The sequence below is a fragment of the Callithrix jacchus genome, chromosome 13, assembly GCF_049354715.1.
Source record: "Callithrix jacchus isolate 240 chromosome 13, calJac240_pri, whole genome shotgun sequence".
Classification (NCBI taxonomy): domain Eukaryota; kingdom Metazoa; phylum Chordata; class Mammalia; order Primates; family Cebidae; genus Callithrix; species Callithrix jacchus.
In genome coordinates, this window is record NC_133514.1 from 59,675,133 (window position 1) to 59,692,988 (window position 17,856).

At 37.6% G+C, this 17,856-nt stretch overlaps 1 protein-coding gene across 31 annotated transcripts in view; it reads left to right on the top strand.

The window, feature by feature from the left end:
• DLGAP1 (DLG associated protein 1) overlaps window positions 1–17,856 on the top strand; it is a 1,035,773-nt gene that overhangs the window by 677,214 nt on the left and 340,703 nt on the right. For 4 of the 31 annotated variants that reach the window (XM_035269704.3, XM_078347834.1, XM_035269711.3 and 1 more), the window contains exon 1: window positions 10,349–10,475. The exons of the other annotated variants lie outside the window; for them this stretch is intronic. In XM_035269704.3, coding sequence (XP_035125595.1) covers window positions 10,425–10,475 — 51 coding nt within the window. In that variant the 5' untranslated portion in view covers window positions 10,349–10,424. Of the gene's footprint in view, window positions 1–10,348; window positions 10,476–17,856 lie in introns of those variants that run through there. 31 annotated transcript variants of the gene reach the window in all.

A 17,856-nucleotide genomic window follows, 5' to 3' on the forward strand; every position in this document is an offset into this window, starting at 1 on the left:
CCCAGAGGCACTTTCCATTCTTGACACACATTGTTGACAATTGTTCTCTATTGTAAATCCAAATCCATCTCTCTTTTAATTTGTCTTGGAGCCATAAAATAAGAATAATTTTTCTTTAAATCGGCCTACCTTTTATTGGTTGTAGAAAACAGGAAATATACCTAATTACTCCACCATGCGGCATTCCAAATGTTTAATGCAAAACGTTATTCGCCACTAAGTCTTCATTATTCCACCATCAATAGAACTAGTTCCTTCAGCATTTTTTTTTACTTTTATTTTAGATTAAGGGATAACTATGCAGGTTCACTACATAGGCAAATTACCTGCCATGTGGGGTTGGTGCACAGATTATTTCATCACTCAGGTAATAAGCATAATACCCAATAGGCAGGTTTTTGATCTTCACCTTCCTCCCTCCCTCCGTCCAGCGTCAACTAGGCCCTGGAGTCTGTTATTCCCTTGTTTGTGTCAATATGTACTTAATGTTTGGCTTAAGTGAGAATATGCAGTATTTGGCTTTCTGTTCTCTTGTTAGTTCACTTAGGACGATGGCCTCTCGCTCCATCCATGTTGCTGCAAAGGACATAATTTCATTCTTTTTAATGACTGCATAATATTCCATCATGTATATGTACTGCATTTTCTTTATCCAGTCTATTGCTCATGAGCCTTTAGGTTGATTCCATGACTTTGCTATTGTGAATACTGCCTTCAGCAATTCTTTAAGAACAGGACTTTCAGCATGTCCTCCGACAAATTGTATCTCACCCCAAGAAAAGCATCCCTCTTAGCTTATGGTGTCATTGTGTGAATATTATTTCATTTGGGTCCAGACTTCACAGCTTTCAGTGGAAATCTTTGGACATGACCTTCTATCAAAGTACCAGCTTGTCTGGTAGTCATGTCAGTCTGCCTCACACTCAGCTAACATTTCTGGAACCATTTTTTCATATGAAATCATACTGATAGGTTTCCCCACATTCTACTGCACACTCGGGTGATTTAACACAATGTGGAGTATTACGTTTATCTTCATTAAATATTATTATACAGATATGAGTGTATTCTTGGCAAGGACCAATGCTTATTCGTGTGCAGCTTGTACACTACCTAACTCTAGGGAGCTCCACTTACGTTAGTAGTCATCTTAGAGTTCTTTCTTTATTACTATAATTTTCCAGAAAATAGCAGTAGAATCTTGAGGAAAGAACAACTTGTTTCTAAATCACTCATCTAAAAATGTCATTTGAATTGCCAAAAAAATGTTTTCACTGTCAAAATTTGAGAATGCTACATCGAAGATCAAATATTTTAATATTTCCTCCCAATGTATTATATTTTAATTCTCATAATTGTATCCAATATATCATTGTTGAAGTTGACATTTTTTTAAAGTTCCGAATAGGGCCAGAAAGAAAGACTCTGCTTATTGTTAGAGACTGTCCTATTCTTTTTCATGATATTATTAAGATACCATTTAGGAAAAGTCATTCAACCAGCTGTGAATCTCCTAATCAGTCTACATTTTAAAATTTTATTTAAAAGTGTATCACTTTGTTACAGATGTTATTGGGGAAGGGGTTCATAAAGTTAATATACATTTGTTGGGGAAATTTTGTAAAATATCTAAGAACATAAAGAAGATAATAGAAATCCCCCAGACACAATCACTGTTTACAAGTTTGTGTTGTTGCTGTTCTTTGAAAAGACTGATAATATTAATAAGCCTCTGAGTAAAGTCACCAAGGAGGGGAAGAAAAGCCCAATATAAACACTATTAGAAGTGAAAAAAGGGCCATGGATATATACATGGTAGATATTAAATCATGTGAAAAAAAAAAAAAAAGCAGAAACAAATTACATATGAATGCAAGTTGAGTGCCCCTAATTTGAAAATCTGAAATCCAAAATGCTCGAAAGTCCAAAGCATTTTGAGAGCCAACATGACACTCAAAGGAAATGCTCGATGGAGCATTTTGAATTTCAGATTTTCAGATTAGAGTTGCTGAACCAGTAAAATGAAAACACAACCAGGCATCACTTAATGACAGGAATACCTTCAGAGGAATGCATCGTAAGGTAATTTGGCTGTTGTGTGAACATCATAGCATTTACTGACACAGACCTAGAGAGGGGAGCCTCCTACACCCTCAGCTATGGTGTAGCCTCTTGCTCCTCGACCATAAACTTGTACTGTTACTGTGCTGAATACTGTAGACAATTATAACACATTAAGTATTTGTGTACCTAAAGATAAAAAAGGTACAAATACAGTATTACAATCTTATGGGGCCACTGTCTTATATGCAATCATCATTGACCAAAATGTCATTTGGCCCATGACTGTGTTCTAAAATCCAAAACAATCTGAAATCCAAAACCTTTCTTGTTCCAAGCATTTCAAATAAGGAATACTCAACCTGTACCTTCAAAGTGTAAGTGTTCAGTTTCCTGGAAAAATAAAGCATTCAAAACTCGGCAAAAACAGAAACCTTGAGTATCCATAACAACTTAAGAAATTGACACATTAACATTTAAAATTTGAGTTTAAAATTTACTTAGAAAAAGACAAGACCCTATTAGTTTTATAAAACCTGCAAGAAAAGGTATTCCCTGTCATATAAAAATTCTTCTAAAAACCAGAGCAACAACAACAAAAATAGATGCCCAGTTAGTTTCAGGATTTAATATATACTTAAACCAGACAAGGGCCATTTAAGAAAGAAAAATTTAAATACAATTTATTTCATGAATCTTACATAAAAATTATTAATAAACTTAGAAAAATAATTAAATAATATAAAATAATGTAAAATAACATGACCAGTTGATACTTATTTCTTAACAAAAGGAAAGTTTAACATTAGAAAGGATATTCACATAATTCACAGCACTTAAAGATTAAAGGAAGAAAAGTACGTAGGACTGTCTCAATATATGCAGAAAAGGTGTTTCCAAACATTCAACAGCCATTAATGATCTGACAAAAAAAAAAACATTATAACAAATTGGGAATCAAAAAAAATCTTAAAGGGTATCTATACGTAGCCAACAGGAACTTCCTGTCATGTTGGATCATTTAAACATTGGCCACTGGTTTTTTTGCCAACATTTCTCTGTTGATTCACGTTGGTCTATAGCACCTCCTTTAGGATCCTCCCCTAGAAAATATGAGGAAGCAATATTACCCAAATCCTGGCACATTCAATGCTGTCTTTTTCCTTGAGTCTTGATATTGAAGGGGAGCTTTATTATATAGAAAATCTTTGGCTCCTGCCTTCTAACTTGCTGTCTTATGAATCCTGCTCCACTCTCTACTGAGGTTAGATGTTTCTGTGGATAAATCTGATGTCAACCTCATTTTCTTTTCCTTAACTAATTGTATCTTTTTGCCTGACTACCTAAAGGATTCTTTTCAAAAATTTTTCTGGGATATGTCTTTGTGTTGATGATTCCAGATGACTGTGCACTGATACAATGGATATCTTTTTAATAAGTAGATTTAAGGCTCTTTTATTTTAGAAAAGTTGTATTGAATTATATTTTAAAGTAATTCTTCTATTCCATTGTTTTGGCTTTCTTCTTCTGAGGTTACAGCTACGCATGTGATGGCTCTCCTTTGCCTGTATTCAGTACATGTCCTTTTCTCTCTAATCCTTCTTTATCTTTTTTGCCTCTGTATAATTTATTTGCATTTTAATATTTTGTCTTTTATGTCCCTTCCTTTACCCTCCTTTTCTTCAATTCTGCCAGTTCCCATTTTACATCCTCCAGAAGTCTACCAGTAACCTCCTGTTTTCTACTAATTTCTTCCCTGAGTTCTTATAATTCTACTTTGAGATCTTTTATAGCTCTAACTGCTTCATTAATTATTGGCTTAATTGATAATAGAATGTTGGCTTATGCTTTTAATATTTTTTGTAGCAACATATATTTCAGTTGAGTTTTCATTGTTTACAAGAAATTCCTAACTGCTCTTCTTCACATTTCTTTTATTTTTTTATTTTTAAACTTTTATTTTAGGTTCAGGGGTACATATGCGGGTGTGTTATATAGGTAAACTCATGTCACAGGTCATATTTTTTATCGTATGTGTATGCGTATTACTTGTATATTACTCCTATTTGAATAAGTTGGATTTTCCTAGGAAATCAAAAGAATGTTCCTGTGGAGGGAATGATGAGCAGTAGTTTTCCAAGCATCAAGGGCTTCCTTTGCTGCTGCTACAATGTGAATTGTTTCTTCATAATAAGATGCATCTAGATAGTCACCCATCATCTGACTCAGAACCAAACCTAGTTCTGTTCTTCCTCAGTTACTTCAGGGATCACTTCACAGGCTGCCTGTCACATGGGAACATAGATGATGCAGTCACTTTCAGTAACACTTTTAGAATTTTCCTAAGCCTAATGAGACTTGCCATTTCTTCTCCACCTGCTGCGTAAATTTCAGTCTTTTCTGCAGCAGTTTCCTCTTGGATTAAGACCCTTACTTTTGGGAGCGGATATTCAGAGATTTCTGAGTTCTGCTATCTCTAGAACCCCTTCATACCTCCCACTTATCTAACCACAGTATTAAGACTTTTCTTCTTGGCTTTCTGCCTGACTGACATTGGAGTTTGTGGATTTTCTACTGGTTTTGCTGAAAATGTAATTTGTGGGTGTTTCTTTTCATTTTATTGTATTGTTGTTTTTGTTGTTTGGAATGGATTCCAGGAGAAGTGAAAAAATTCAGCTTCTGTGAAAATCAGTCGTGTCACCATTTAGAAATCTTTTTCTCCTGTTTTTTGTTTGTTTGTTTGTTTGTTTTTGCTTTTATTTTTTGTTTTTCTATGAAGATGTTTTTGGATAAGGAATCTCAGTGTGTATGTTTACCTACCAACCAAGTTAATCTTCAAAAATAAAAAATAAAAATAAAGCACCGACAGCTTAGCGTATTACTTCTTTGTAAAGCTGGGTTGCCTCTTGAAACACTCACAGACCTTCCATTTAACAGCCTGTTCTAGGACGATGCTGAGGTGCAAAGTCAAGCCTATTGTGCTATTAGATACGGAACATATATCTTTAAAGATTCAAGGTCTTGTCTATCTTCAGTCTTTCATCACCACCGTTTCTTTTAACAATCTTTAAGAATGCCCAGGTTGATTTTGGGGGCCCTACCAAAAGTTCTTTGAGTTATAATTTGTCAAACACAAAAACTCAAGCCTAACATTTTTAGGTGTGCCCTCTTTTTAAACAGAAAAATGTCTTCATTGGCAAAATTAAATTAATAATCTGTAATGGATCTTAGATATTTTAAATCAATATCCCACATTTTCTTTCTTTCTTTTTTTCTTTTTTTTTTTTTTTTTTGAGTTGGAGTCTTGCTTTGTCACCCAGACTGGAGTGCAGTGACACGATCTCAGCTCACTGCAACCTCCGCCTCCCAGGTTCAAGCGGTTCTCCTGCCTCAGCCTCCTAAGTAGCTGAGATTACAGGCACCCACCACCATGCCTGGCTAACTTTTGTATTTTTAGTAGAAATTTTTGTATTTTAATTTTTGTAGTTTTAGTTTTAAAAATACAGAGTCTTAAACACCTGACCTCAAGTGATCCACCCACCTCGGCCTCCCAAAGTGCTGGGATTACAGGCATGAGCCACTATACCTGGCCTCACCATCCCACATGCTAATTTTCTAAGCAGAATGTATGTGTTTGACTAATATTGAATCATTATGCCTTAATGGCATCACAGCGTTATTGACAAGAGAAAAATATAGAAAGATCAGGTTTATAAACAAGAACACTAGTACTAACCCTTTATATAAAACACTTGCTTTCAAGTGTTTTGCTAATCACAGTTAATGTTGTCATTACCATCTCACCATGGCCTAGCAATTTAAGAGGTCTGTCATTTATTTCTTCAAAAATATTTATTAAATGCCTAGGCCCTGAGTAGAGGCAAAGGATACGATGATGATCAGAAACAGATATGATTCCTGCTCTTGTTCTCCCATTGTTCAGTGGTGATATAAACATTCTCAAATTGATCACAAATGAATGGCACTTTACTACATGGTAAGGGCTATTGTTGAATTATTCTGAGAGCTCCGCCCTGGTTCTCTGGCAGTGAAATGTCTGCTGTCAGGGCTGTACCTTTCTTCATGAGGAGAAACGATGGCTGAATTCAGCTTTCCACTGGACTAGGGCCCCATGGGGTCTAGAGCATGGGGAATTGGTATTTCTTAGCACTCCCCTCCACATCAGCACCTGAGATCTTCTGTAGTGTGTCTGAACTCAAAGTGTTTATTTCCTGCCTCCCTCTGTGCAATGCACCCCTCCTACTCGTCCTATTAGAACGGTGAATAACATCCTATTACAAGTTCTCTCCACAGTGAATTTAACGAAGAGACTCAATTTTAAGTGAGTCTTTTTGAAGATACTAAGAGTGTAGTGACCCATGCACCTTTCGAACTTTCTGCTCATAAGTAAAGTTTATCCCAAATTATCACTTGGCTCAATACCTACGAAAGAGATTAGGTAATCACATACTGACTTGAGAAGCTCAGCAAAGCAGGCCCTAGGAAGTAAGACTGGGATGAGGCCTGAAGGAAAAGTTAGAGTTAATTAGACAATGAGCCAAGGGAATCATGTCTCAAGTAGTGGGAAGAGCGTATGCAAAGGCAAAAAGAAACAAAAAGGTGAGAAAAGAATCTAGTGTGGCTGTATCACCCAGATAGTGCAAGATGAGTCTGGAAAGACGCAGGACCGTGCCACAAGGCCCCAGAGGTCACATTTAACATGTGAATATATCATTTTAGCAATGAGGGGAGGAGTGAAGAAAGCTAATATCTACTTTGCCCTCTGAAAACATCCCTTTGGATGGAGTGGAAGGAGAAAGACAGTGGAAAAGGAGAAACAGTTAGAAGACAAATATAATATTGGTGTAAGAAAATGGTTATTGGGACTAGAGTGGTGACACTGATATTGGGGTAAGTGGGTAGTTTCCAGAGATTCCAAATCAATATCACTTGGTGATAGAGTGGGACAGGGAAGTGTCCAAAATGAGTACCCAGATTTCTGACCGGCGTAGAAGACAGTGGTTCAATTCACTGAAGTACAGAACTCTTCAGGAGCCAAAATACGTTTACTGTTGGGGTGGAGGTGGGGGCGGGAGAGTTTGGTTTTGAAGGTGCTATGTATGCAGCACTTTGAAGTATCTAAGTGAAGTTGGCAAGTACCTGATACTTACATGGGAGTTCTGGAGCAAAAATATAAATGTATGAGTCATCTGCATAGAAGAGGTTTTCCTGGGGTTCAAATTTCTCTTTATCATGCTTCTTCTACCTTTTGGAATTTGAAGATCATGTCCTCTGCTAGAGAAAATAGTAAAAAAATAAAAGTGTGAGAGTTTGAGATTTGTCTTTCTTTTCCCTCCTCCCTACTGCTCCTCCTCCCCTTCCTCCTCCTTCATTATCATCTGTTCACATTGTACCATCTGGAACAAGCCTTGGGATTTTCCTTCTTCTATTCATTCCAAGCCATCTCTTTTAAAAGGTCTTTTTGGTTTTTACTGTCCTTGGTTTTTTGTTATGTTTTTTTGTTGTTTGTTTTTTTGCAACAGGGTCTTGCTCCATTGTCAAGGCTGGAGTGCAATGATGCAATCATGACTCGCTGCAGCCTCGAACTCCTGGGATCAAATGATCCTCCCACCTCAGCCTCCTGATCAGCTGGGACTACTGGCATGCTAATTTTACCTGGTTAATTTTTTAATTTTCTGTAGAGACACAGTCCCACTGTGTTGCCCAGGGTGGTCTCAAACATCTCAGCTTCCCAAAGTGTTGGGATTACAGAAGTGAGCCACTGTGCTTGGCCCTTGGCTCTTTCTAAAATTCACAAACTTCATTTCATTCTGTGCTTTAGCCCTTTTGGGGCACTTTGTGTAGACACTCATCACTTACCTGTGTCCTTTCTTGATTGTGAACTCATCTCTCATGTTTAAAACATTCACAAATCAAGGTTTCTTTCATTTGAATACTTCAAAACCCTCATTGTGCAGTTCTCTTGGTTTCTTTCCAGGCTTTCTTCTTTTATTCTCATCTGGATCATTTGATAGGATGTCACTATAATTACGTTTTGTGATCCTACCTTTCCTTGAATTGCCTGCCCTATCATGCACCTGATCAAACACAGCTCTCCCGCATCTTATTCCTGTCTTTCTCTTCCTCTTTCTTTTCCTTCCTCCCCTTCATCTTTATTCTCTTCTTCCTCCTATTCCTCTTCCTTCTGGTCCTCCTCTGTTCTCTGGTGCTCTCACTCTTGCAGACGTGGGGTTTGTTTTTTTACTGAAAATTAGCCATGATAAAACACCAGCACAGGTGGTTCTTGAGATAAATCTGCAGCCCTCTGGTCCCCAAGAGCATCCAATACTTGGGGTCATCCTTTCTCCTCCACAACCTCTCCCTATCTGCCTTGTGTAGAATGTGTTATATATAATTCATCCATATAATTATAAACATATGACAACATTCTTTTGGCAAATTAATAACTTTATGACTTTTGTTTTCAGAAAACAAGATTTATTTTCTTAGGCCAATGTTATCCTGATACCAAAATAAGAAAAAGATATTACAAGAAAAGAAACTTACTGACCTATCTTCCTCATAAAATAGACATACAAGCCCTTAACAAATTGAATACATTAATATATTTAAAAGATTATATATCATGAGCAGGAGAATATTATCTTAGGGATATAAAGTTGATTCAACATTCACAAATCAATGGAATGCACCATGTTAAAATAAATTTTTATTGTGATATTATTTACCCTTTTAAAGTATACAATTAAATGGTTTTAATGTGATCACAATTGTTGTACAACTATCACCAAGATCTATAAGATAAGAATATTTTCATCACTCCAATAAAGAATCCTGTACCTGTTAACAGTCACTTCCTGATCCCCCTACACCAGGCCCAGGGCAGCCACTAGTCTACTTTTCTGTCCCTATAGATTCTGCCTGTTCTGGACATTTCATATAAATAGAATCTTATAATATGTGATCTTTTGAGACTGACCTCTTTCAATTATCATACCATTTTTAAGATCTATCCATGTTATAGCACTATCAATACCTCATTTCTTTTTCTTCCAAATAATATTTTATTGTATGGATATACTACATTTTAAATCCTTTCATCAGTTAGTGGATTTGAGGGTTGTTTCTACTTTTTTGACCATTGTGAATAATGGTGCTATGAACATTTGTGTACAAGTGTTTGTATGGACAATGAAATAATTTCATTTCTCCTGGTATATGCCTAAAAGCGTAACTGCTGGGTCATATGGTGACACCATATTTAACATTTTGAGATAAACCAATTATCTAAGTATGATTTTGTCATTACTTATTAAATGCAGCGATGCTTTTATTAACTCAGTAGAGGAAAGTTTTGGGGTTTGGTTTGTCTGGTGACGAAGAAGAGAAAGGTATGTGTCTTTGCTCTAAACTGAAATTGTTTTGCTTAGTCATACTGTCCTTGTCTATTGGACACCTAAAGGTGATCCTGCTGATGTGGTTGCAGACTGCACTCAGCAAAGCTGGGTTTTAGTAAATGCTGCCCACTTAAGACTTATAAAGTGAAATCCCTTGAAGAGGACACTCTAACAGTTCCTTTGCTCCGTCTAGAAATGAGACACACATACACTTCAAACAAGTTTTTCTGGGATGTTTCTCTATGGAAGTCACTTTTTCAAAAAATGAGAAGTGTTTGCCAAAGGTTTCTAAAACATGTTTAATTCTTTTGAAGAAAATGAATGAATTACTGAGAGGTATTACTTAATTTTTCTCTAAAAGAGAATTTGATGTCTCAAGGATGGAAATCTATTATTTTACTCCCTAAAATCTCTCTGTTAGCTAACTGAATGTTCTATCCAATATGTGCCTGTGCATACTTCAACACTGTAAAATGCATTTGTCTTTCCATCACTAGTCAGACAATCAAGCATGCTTCTTTTAGCAAGTCGTAGAGATCCGTCCCTCCTGGGGACTTCCCCTTGACAGAATATACATTACCCCCTATATGTGCTGCAAAGTGATCAATAGTCCAGAATTTACTGACATAATGAAAGATAGCAATATGATTTTGCTGGGATAGTGAGCATGCCGGACAACTGCTATGCAAAACTGCACAGGCTCAAAAATGCTAAGTATTCTCTTAAATGTTATTCTTCAGTTATAGGGTTTTATTTCATTAAGTATCTTTATATGAATGAAAATGTAAAGTTGCAAGTCTTGAGTTGTGAGCCATGACCAACCACTCTCCCCGCACCCCCAAGTCCTGTGTTTACTGCCTCACTCAACCACTTAGAATCGGCAAATCATAGAGAGAAGCTAAATGCTCTCAGCTGCACTATACCAAATCAAAGCTGAGATGAATAATGAACTTAATTTTCCATAAAGACATTCTGTTTGGCATTCCAGCTAATAAGGTAAGCTAATAGCAATTCTGGGCTATGGGAAGGAAAAGAAATTGTTTCTTTGTGCTTGATTTCTGTGCTAATCCATAATCTTTCTTTCAACATGCTGGAGTTAATTTCATGTTTCATGATGTCTGTGAATTGGGGATTAACAGTTTTATAAAGAGTACCCTCAGCATACCCTTTTCCTCTGATTAGGTTGCTTATGGTACTTGCAAGGCTAAGGGAGAAATCCAGCTTTTTAATAAGAATGAAATGTGTATATTAACATTTTTATCATCTATAGTACGGAGTGAATTTAGTTAAACGGCAGAGTATTTAGGTGCAGCAAAGACAGGCTAAATTACTTAAGCACTGATTTTTGAATATATTTAGTATGACAGTGTAAGTTGATGTTGAATTTGCTCTAAGCTGCAAAGAAAAGCAGAATACATACATCATGTTGATTTCTGAATCATTGCATTTCTAAGTACATGTTATTCTAAGGAAGGTAGTAATTTTCAATTGCTAAAATTGTTCCACAGCTTCAGTTTAGGTGAGTTCTATTTTGTAACATTGGATTTTTAAAATAACGGCATACCAGTAATGTGAATTTTGGTTATTACTTTTTTGATTCACCATGGCGGCAATGATTTTGGTTCATGTGGAAAATGTACTTGCCCACTAAGTTTATGGAATTAGAAACCATCAGATCTCTCTGAGACTTCTGTTGCTACCTTGGTTACTCTATCTCAAAAACAAGAAGTGATGAGGCAATTACTAGGTTGGCTTCACTTTTTGTGATATGGCTTTTTGGTGTTTAACACGGGGATTTTGATTTTCATCAGATGGTAGCAGAAATTCCTGAAACTAGCAAAGGCTTAGCAAGCTGGGGAAGAAATTATCATATTTTCTTTTCTAGAAGAAAGACAAAAATGGAAAATGTCAGATTGATGTTTTCAGACATTCTAGGCTTGCTGCCGTGTCACCTGAAAATCAGAGACTCTGGGCTCACAAAGTAGGTGACCTCAAAAGATATTTCAGAAGGTCTATTCAAAAACAGCCAAAGCATGTGGGAAATATTGGAGAAATGGAAAGGAAATGTTCCTCCTATTCCTGTAGTCTCATCTTTGTATTCTGTTTTATGTATGGGAGACGAGCTGTGGACACAGGTGTTTTTGTTTCATGAAGTCTTTAAACACGATCAGAGTTTTACAGATAAAGAAGAACATTGATTTCATCCATTTAAATTGTTCACAGTGTGTGTTTTTCCTAGAAGTATAAACAGGATGCTGAGAGTTTGAGCACAAGTGTTTGGCTACCACATATAACTTACTTCCACCTAAAATATGATAGATGGTACACCTAAAATTTTTAGGCATTTCTCTGGAAATGCCTGTAATTTAGTAAACCATCAGGAAGTAGGAGTGTGGAATGGAATTTCAATCTATCATAGCTAATTTTTAAGAACAATAAGACAAACATATGTTACCTATTCATACGTAAATGTTTGATTTCACAGCTATTCTGTCTTCGTGAAACTGTCTTGAAGGCTCAAACGTGGTGTATTGTTTTAGATTTAAAAGGCGTTCATTTTGTTTTCTTCTTTTCCCCCTCTCTCTCTCACCCCTCATCATTCCAAAGTATCCTGGGCTGCCCCATGCACTTTTGTGCTTATTTAATTCTGCTATTCTCTTCCATTTCTTTTCTCCCCAATTATCACTAATCCAGAACCTGTAGAATGAACCTATGTTCATTTTAAGGCTGGCAGAAACAAACTAGGAACAAATTTTTGTAACCACCACGATACTGTCTTCTATATCCTGCCACTTGTACAATAAGAAGACTTTTATACCAGCAGAGCTCTTTATCCACAATTGCTACATAAAACCAACTTGAGGATGAAAATGTGCAAGGCTCTTGGGCCAGCATCCGTTTCATGATCTTTTGTCTATAGTGGTCAACCATGCATGCTGTGAGATAAGATGCAAAATTGTTAGCCCTTGAAGGTATTTTTAGCAATGCCAAATGCGAGGCATGTCTTATTTACAAACTCACACATCAGCTCTGTGTTAATTAATGGAGAAATCTAGAGAAAGCAGCAGCACCACCACTTTCCCTACATACGCACACACATCAAAGGCCACAGAGCAGGTACCAGCTGAGGACAGTGGTGACTGAGACAGCAGCCTCAGTACAGATGGCCCACAGTCATAAGAAGTTCTTGGCACCATTGCAAAGAGGCCTGACAGAAGGCAGCAAACAGATTTGTTCCCAAATACACGTGAAACTCATTCTTAGGGACAATCGGAATTCACTGGAAGAGGAACAAAGATGAGAAAGGACTAAAATATCACTGGACTTGATTATTACTGTTAATATGACCTCAACTATTCTCACAGGTTAGGGGACACAACGATATCTAGATAACAAAAATAAAGGCATGACACAAAAACCTATCATGTCAAAAACTGCCCTCAGTATCCCCCCAAGAGCCAGTCACCCCGTGTTTCCTACCCCTGTAAATGGCACCACTTTCTATGCATTTTTTAACCCTGAAATATGGGGCCAATCTTGATACCTCTCTCTATCTCACCTTCATCTCACTCCTCCAAGGCAGACTTATAAATGTTAATTGAATGAATGAATCGGTGGGAAAAAAAATACCGAATCTTATTTCTATCCACTTCTCTCCACTGTCTTTGCCACGATCCCAGTTAAATCTCCATCATTTCTCAGCTAGACTATTGTAAGTATCTCCTAGTGGTCTTCCTTCCTCTAGTTTCTCCTCAATCCATTTCATCCTGCACATTTTAGCCCAAATGATCTTTCTAAAATTCAGATAAAATCACTAAATCTTCTGCTTAAAAATTCTTCACTGGTTCCTCTTTACCCTTGGGATAAAGTCTAAACTTCTTAATGCGACTTACAGGTATGATGTAGCTGGGGACCTTTTGCCCTCACAGTCGCATTTCCTGACACTCCCTCTGTCCATGCTGCATTTCAGCCACACTGGTCTACTTTTCCCTTTCATAGCACCGCCATGTTCTCTCGCCCAGGGCCTTTGCATGAGCTGCTTCCTCCTTTGTCTCTTCTGCCTGCCTGCCCGAAACTTCTCTCTTCCCTATTTAACCTCTTCTCAATTTTCCAGTCTCATCTAAGATGACATTTCCTCCAGGAAGCCTTCTCCAATTGGCCGAGTTTAAGTGAGGTACCCCCTCTCAATATGCTCTCATAGCATCCATCATTTATGTATCATGCTTCTTCTATCTTAGGTAGGATTGCCTGTTTCCTTGTTTAACTCTTTCACTAGATCATTTCATGAAAGAACATAGCTGGTCTCTTATGCACAGTTGTGGCCCATGATCCAGCACCTTGCCTGGCACAGAGTGAATTCTCTCTGAATGCACAAGTAGCTAGCTGGACTCCTTAACAAGCTGTATTACCTTTTGTCTTGCTGAGGTTGCAGAAGCCAGATGTAATAATTATGCTATTCATTCCTACAAAGTACAGTGCTATGGTGGTTCATATAATTTCCCTAATCTTCATGTTGTTATTCCTATTTTCTAAATGAAAGAACTGAGGCTTAAGTTGCCATGAATGACATTGATATTAAGGAATAGGACCCTCAGTCTGTTTGACTCCAGGGACCCACTCTTTCTATTTTCCACGTGATCTACTGCCTCCTTAGAATAAGAGAAAGAGTTCATTCTTAAAAATGTATAATGATCATTTTTTAAATTCTTAATTTCTCACTGCCTGCCAGTGTTCATTTGCCTCTGACCTCCAAGAGTCTGCCCTGAGTATTTTCCTTTAAATTAAACTGAAAGTATATTCTTTGTGCTGTATTCTTTATTCTCAAGCTTTCTTCTACAAGCCCTATGTCTACAGGGGTTTTCAGCCTTTCTCGCTTTCTCTGCAGAGAAAGCAGCTGGGTCTCACATTTCTGTTTCATTTCTATTGTTTTTTTCAGCAGGGATTATTTTCCTGGACCTGCTCTGTGATTACTCTTTCCATAGCGCTTTACCTGAACTCAGTTAGTCCTTAATATTCTTCAACAGTAGCCTCATGTCAGCCAACTTAGGGGGGCTTCCCCTGGTATTTCACTGGGGAAGCAAATTGCTGCTTGTTACCACCTCACCACTTAATTAACTGTGCTCTTTATGGAAGAAATATCTAGAAGTACAACTAGAGGAGGGATATGTGCAGTTTCTGGAAAATTTTCCATTTTGTGTTGACCGTGATCGTTTTTAGGTTCCTTTAATTCAAACTAGCACACAGAGGCACACAGTCAATTGCAAAATGTAAAAAAGGCAACAGAGTGTTCTGTGAATGAGTGACAGCTTTCCAGTTGGATAGATCTAGGTTTGAATGCTCTTTCTACCACTTCTCTGTCTACAAGACCACGCTAAGTTACTAAAGCATTCTGTGCTTCAACTTCTTCATTTGTAAAATGGAGCTAATGATGGTGCCTATCTCATAAAATAATGCCTGGCATAGAGGAAGTACTCGGTTAACAATGGTGTTAATGTTGGTGTTAGTAGTTAGAATAGAGGCTCCAGATGGGGCCACACGCTAATCTCAGGAAACTGAGGATGTTACCTTATGTGGAAAAGATGACTTTGCAGATGTGATTACATGAAGGATCTTGAGATGGGAAATTGTCTTGGATTATCTGGGTGCGCTCTAAATGTCATCACTAGTGTTCTTTCAAGAAAGAGGCAGAGGGAGACTATGTGGCCATGGAAGCAGAGAGAGATTTGCAGGTGCTTTGCTCTTGGTTGTGAAGATGGAGGAAGGGGGCAGGGGACAAGAAATGCCAGGAATGCAGCTCTAGGAAGCGGAAAAGGCAGGGAAATGAATTCTCCTCTAGAGCTTCCAGAGGACGCCCAGCTCTGCTATCTTGGTTTCAGCTCAGTGATACTATTTTGGACTTCTGGCCTCCACAACTGTAAGAGATTAAATATAAGTTGTTTTTAAGCCACTGGGCTTATGGTAATTTGATACAGCAGCCAAAGAATACGCTGGTGATATTTTGGGAAATGAAAGGTGGCTCCAAATGAGCTGATAAAGAGGAGTAAAGTATTAATATAAGAAAGATGATATTACAAGGGTTAAATGTGGAGTAGAGAGGCCCTCTAAGTATTATATGTGTGCCTAAATATGTGGTCAGAGGAATTGCTGGGACTAGAGGAAGTCCAGAAAGAGAATGTCGAAAGAGCAAAGCCATTTGTGGGGCTTAGACATAAACAGAAGTGAGGTCTCCTAGAGAAAGGAGGCATGGTGCTTGAGGGTGGGGCCATCAGCCAGGTGTCATGGCAGTTGGTAGAATGTCCTGTTCAGAAGAGAATGATCAGTGCAGGAAAAAGACTGGTTTGAGGAATTTCCCTGGGCAAGCAGGCATGAATCTTAGAAAAGAGGAGCTGTATCCCAGAAACAAAAGGAGCTGCTTTCTGTTGTTCTCAGTGCCATGTTGGTGACAGAAAGAGGTGGTCCAAGAAAATAAATTCTGAGAAAGACCTCCTGGGTCTTTAAACCAAGTCCAGACTATTAACTCAGTACCTTCAACAGAATCTGTTTCTAGCAGTACCCTGAGAGGCCGTAGGTCTGAAGTGAAGCTTGGTGCTTCCCATGAGTACACATGGTGCCTGTTTATGCGCTCATGTTTCCGTATACTCTGTCTCCACTCTGCCCTCCTCTCCTCCCTTTGCCCAATTGGCAAAGTCTTGCCCATCATTCAAGTCCCAAGACAAGTATGACCTCCTTAAACTAGCTTCCATGCTACCAATGCCTCTGTGTGGATTTTCTAGCAATTTTCACACTTTGCTGACACCAAGCTTGAGTGCTGGTTGCTCTCTCTCCTCCAATAATTCTACCTGTTCCCCAAATAGAGAGCAGACCCCTAGAGACAAATGGAAGTCTATTGATTTTATTGATTCTGGTGGTTTCTACTCCCTCAGTACTTGGCACACAGGAAGCATTCAATAAATGTGAATGAATGGATTGATGAATTGATTCATTAATTGTACCCTGGGGCATAGTTATCATAAGATAAAGAAAATAATGAAGTTCATAAATCCCAGGGTCACTGTCTAAAGAAAATAAGTCCTTCCACTTTAACCTCTCAAAAGCAAGAAATTACAAAAGAACGTAATAGAACTGCTTCATGCATGAAACAGATGTTAATTTCATTATCATCTATTTAATAGTTCAATATCTAAGATAGAATTAAAAACAAGTTTTCTTCACTCCCAGATCTAATTTGACATCGCTTTTATGATATGATTTTTTTTTTACCAAAGCAGGTTATGAAAGGAGAATAACAAAATACCACATGAAATGCACGCTAATTTATTTTCAAGTACAGTAAAACCGGAAGTTGATTTTTGCCTGGTGTATTTCTATGTTTGAGGAAAATTTTCTGAGATTAATAATTTTTTTCTTTGACAAGACAAATGTGTTTAATGCAAAATTTATAAATGGATGCAACAATTATCTTTTTATTAAATAGTAAAAGCAGAAGTGAAACATCATGTTCACATTTGAAGCATAAATCACCTTAGATGAATTAAATATATCACTAATAAGTTACCAAGTGATTAAATATCTACAGCATATATCCACAACAAGCAGTTCACAACCTGGCTCTAAGAGTTTACCCTTGCTGTAAGCAAAAAAAAAGTGCAGCTCTCCATCAAATAGAGCGCTTTCAGGGGAGAGTGAAATCCTACACTTCTGTCACACATAGAGCATGTCGTTTTGAACTTTCTGTGTATGCAAGGCACAATGCCAGGCACTATCAGAAATACAAATATGTGTAGCAGCCATGCCCAGTTCCGGTGCTTTACCACTGCTGAGAATTTCTAGTCATATTTACCCATAAACCATGCAATAGAGTATTTCTTAACTGCAAAAGAATCTGATTAGCATGACTACACTTGAGAAAGAACAATTAACGTTTTGATATTTCCTTAGCTCAGGTGGACTAGTTACATTTTTACTAGCTTTGAATACTCTATAATCAGGTCCTGTGCATGTGGTAGGAGGGTAATCTTAGATTAAAACATCAAGCAAACTCAGTTCTTTCATCCACTCACTGAGCTCCCCTTTCTCCACAGACAGTTGGCTATTATTCTAAAATTGTCTCTGCCTTCTATTTCTCTCTTCTTCCCATTATAGAATTCTGTGGCTCCGTCCCAATCTACATTATTTTAAAATTACTAAGACATTAGGTGCCATCAATTAGTAATACACTGGTTTTTTTTTAATGGTCTCTTCCAAACTACCTAAAGTCAAGAAAGAGAAATGTGTACAATTTCCATTTATCCCTGTCCTTGACTTTTTCTTTCTTTTTTTTTGGTTGAGACAGAGTCTCACTCTGTAGCCCAGGCTGGAGTGCAGTGGCTCCATCTTG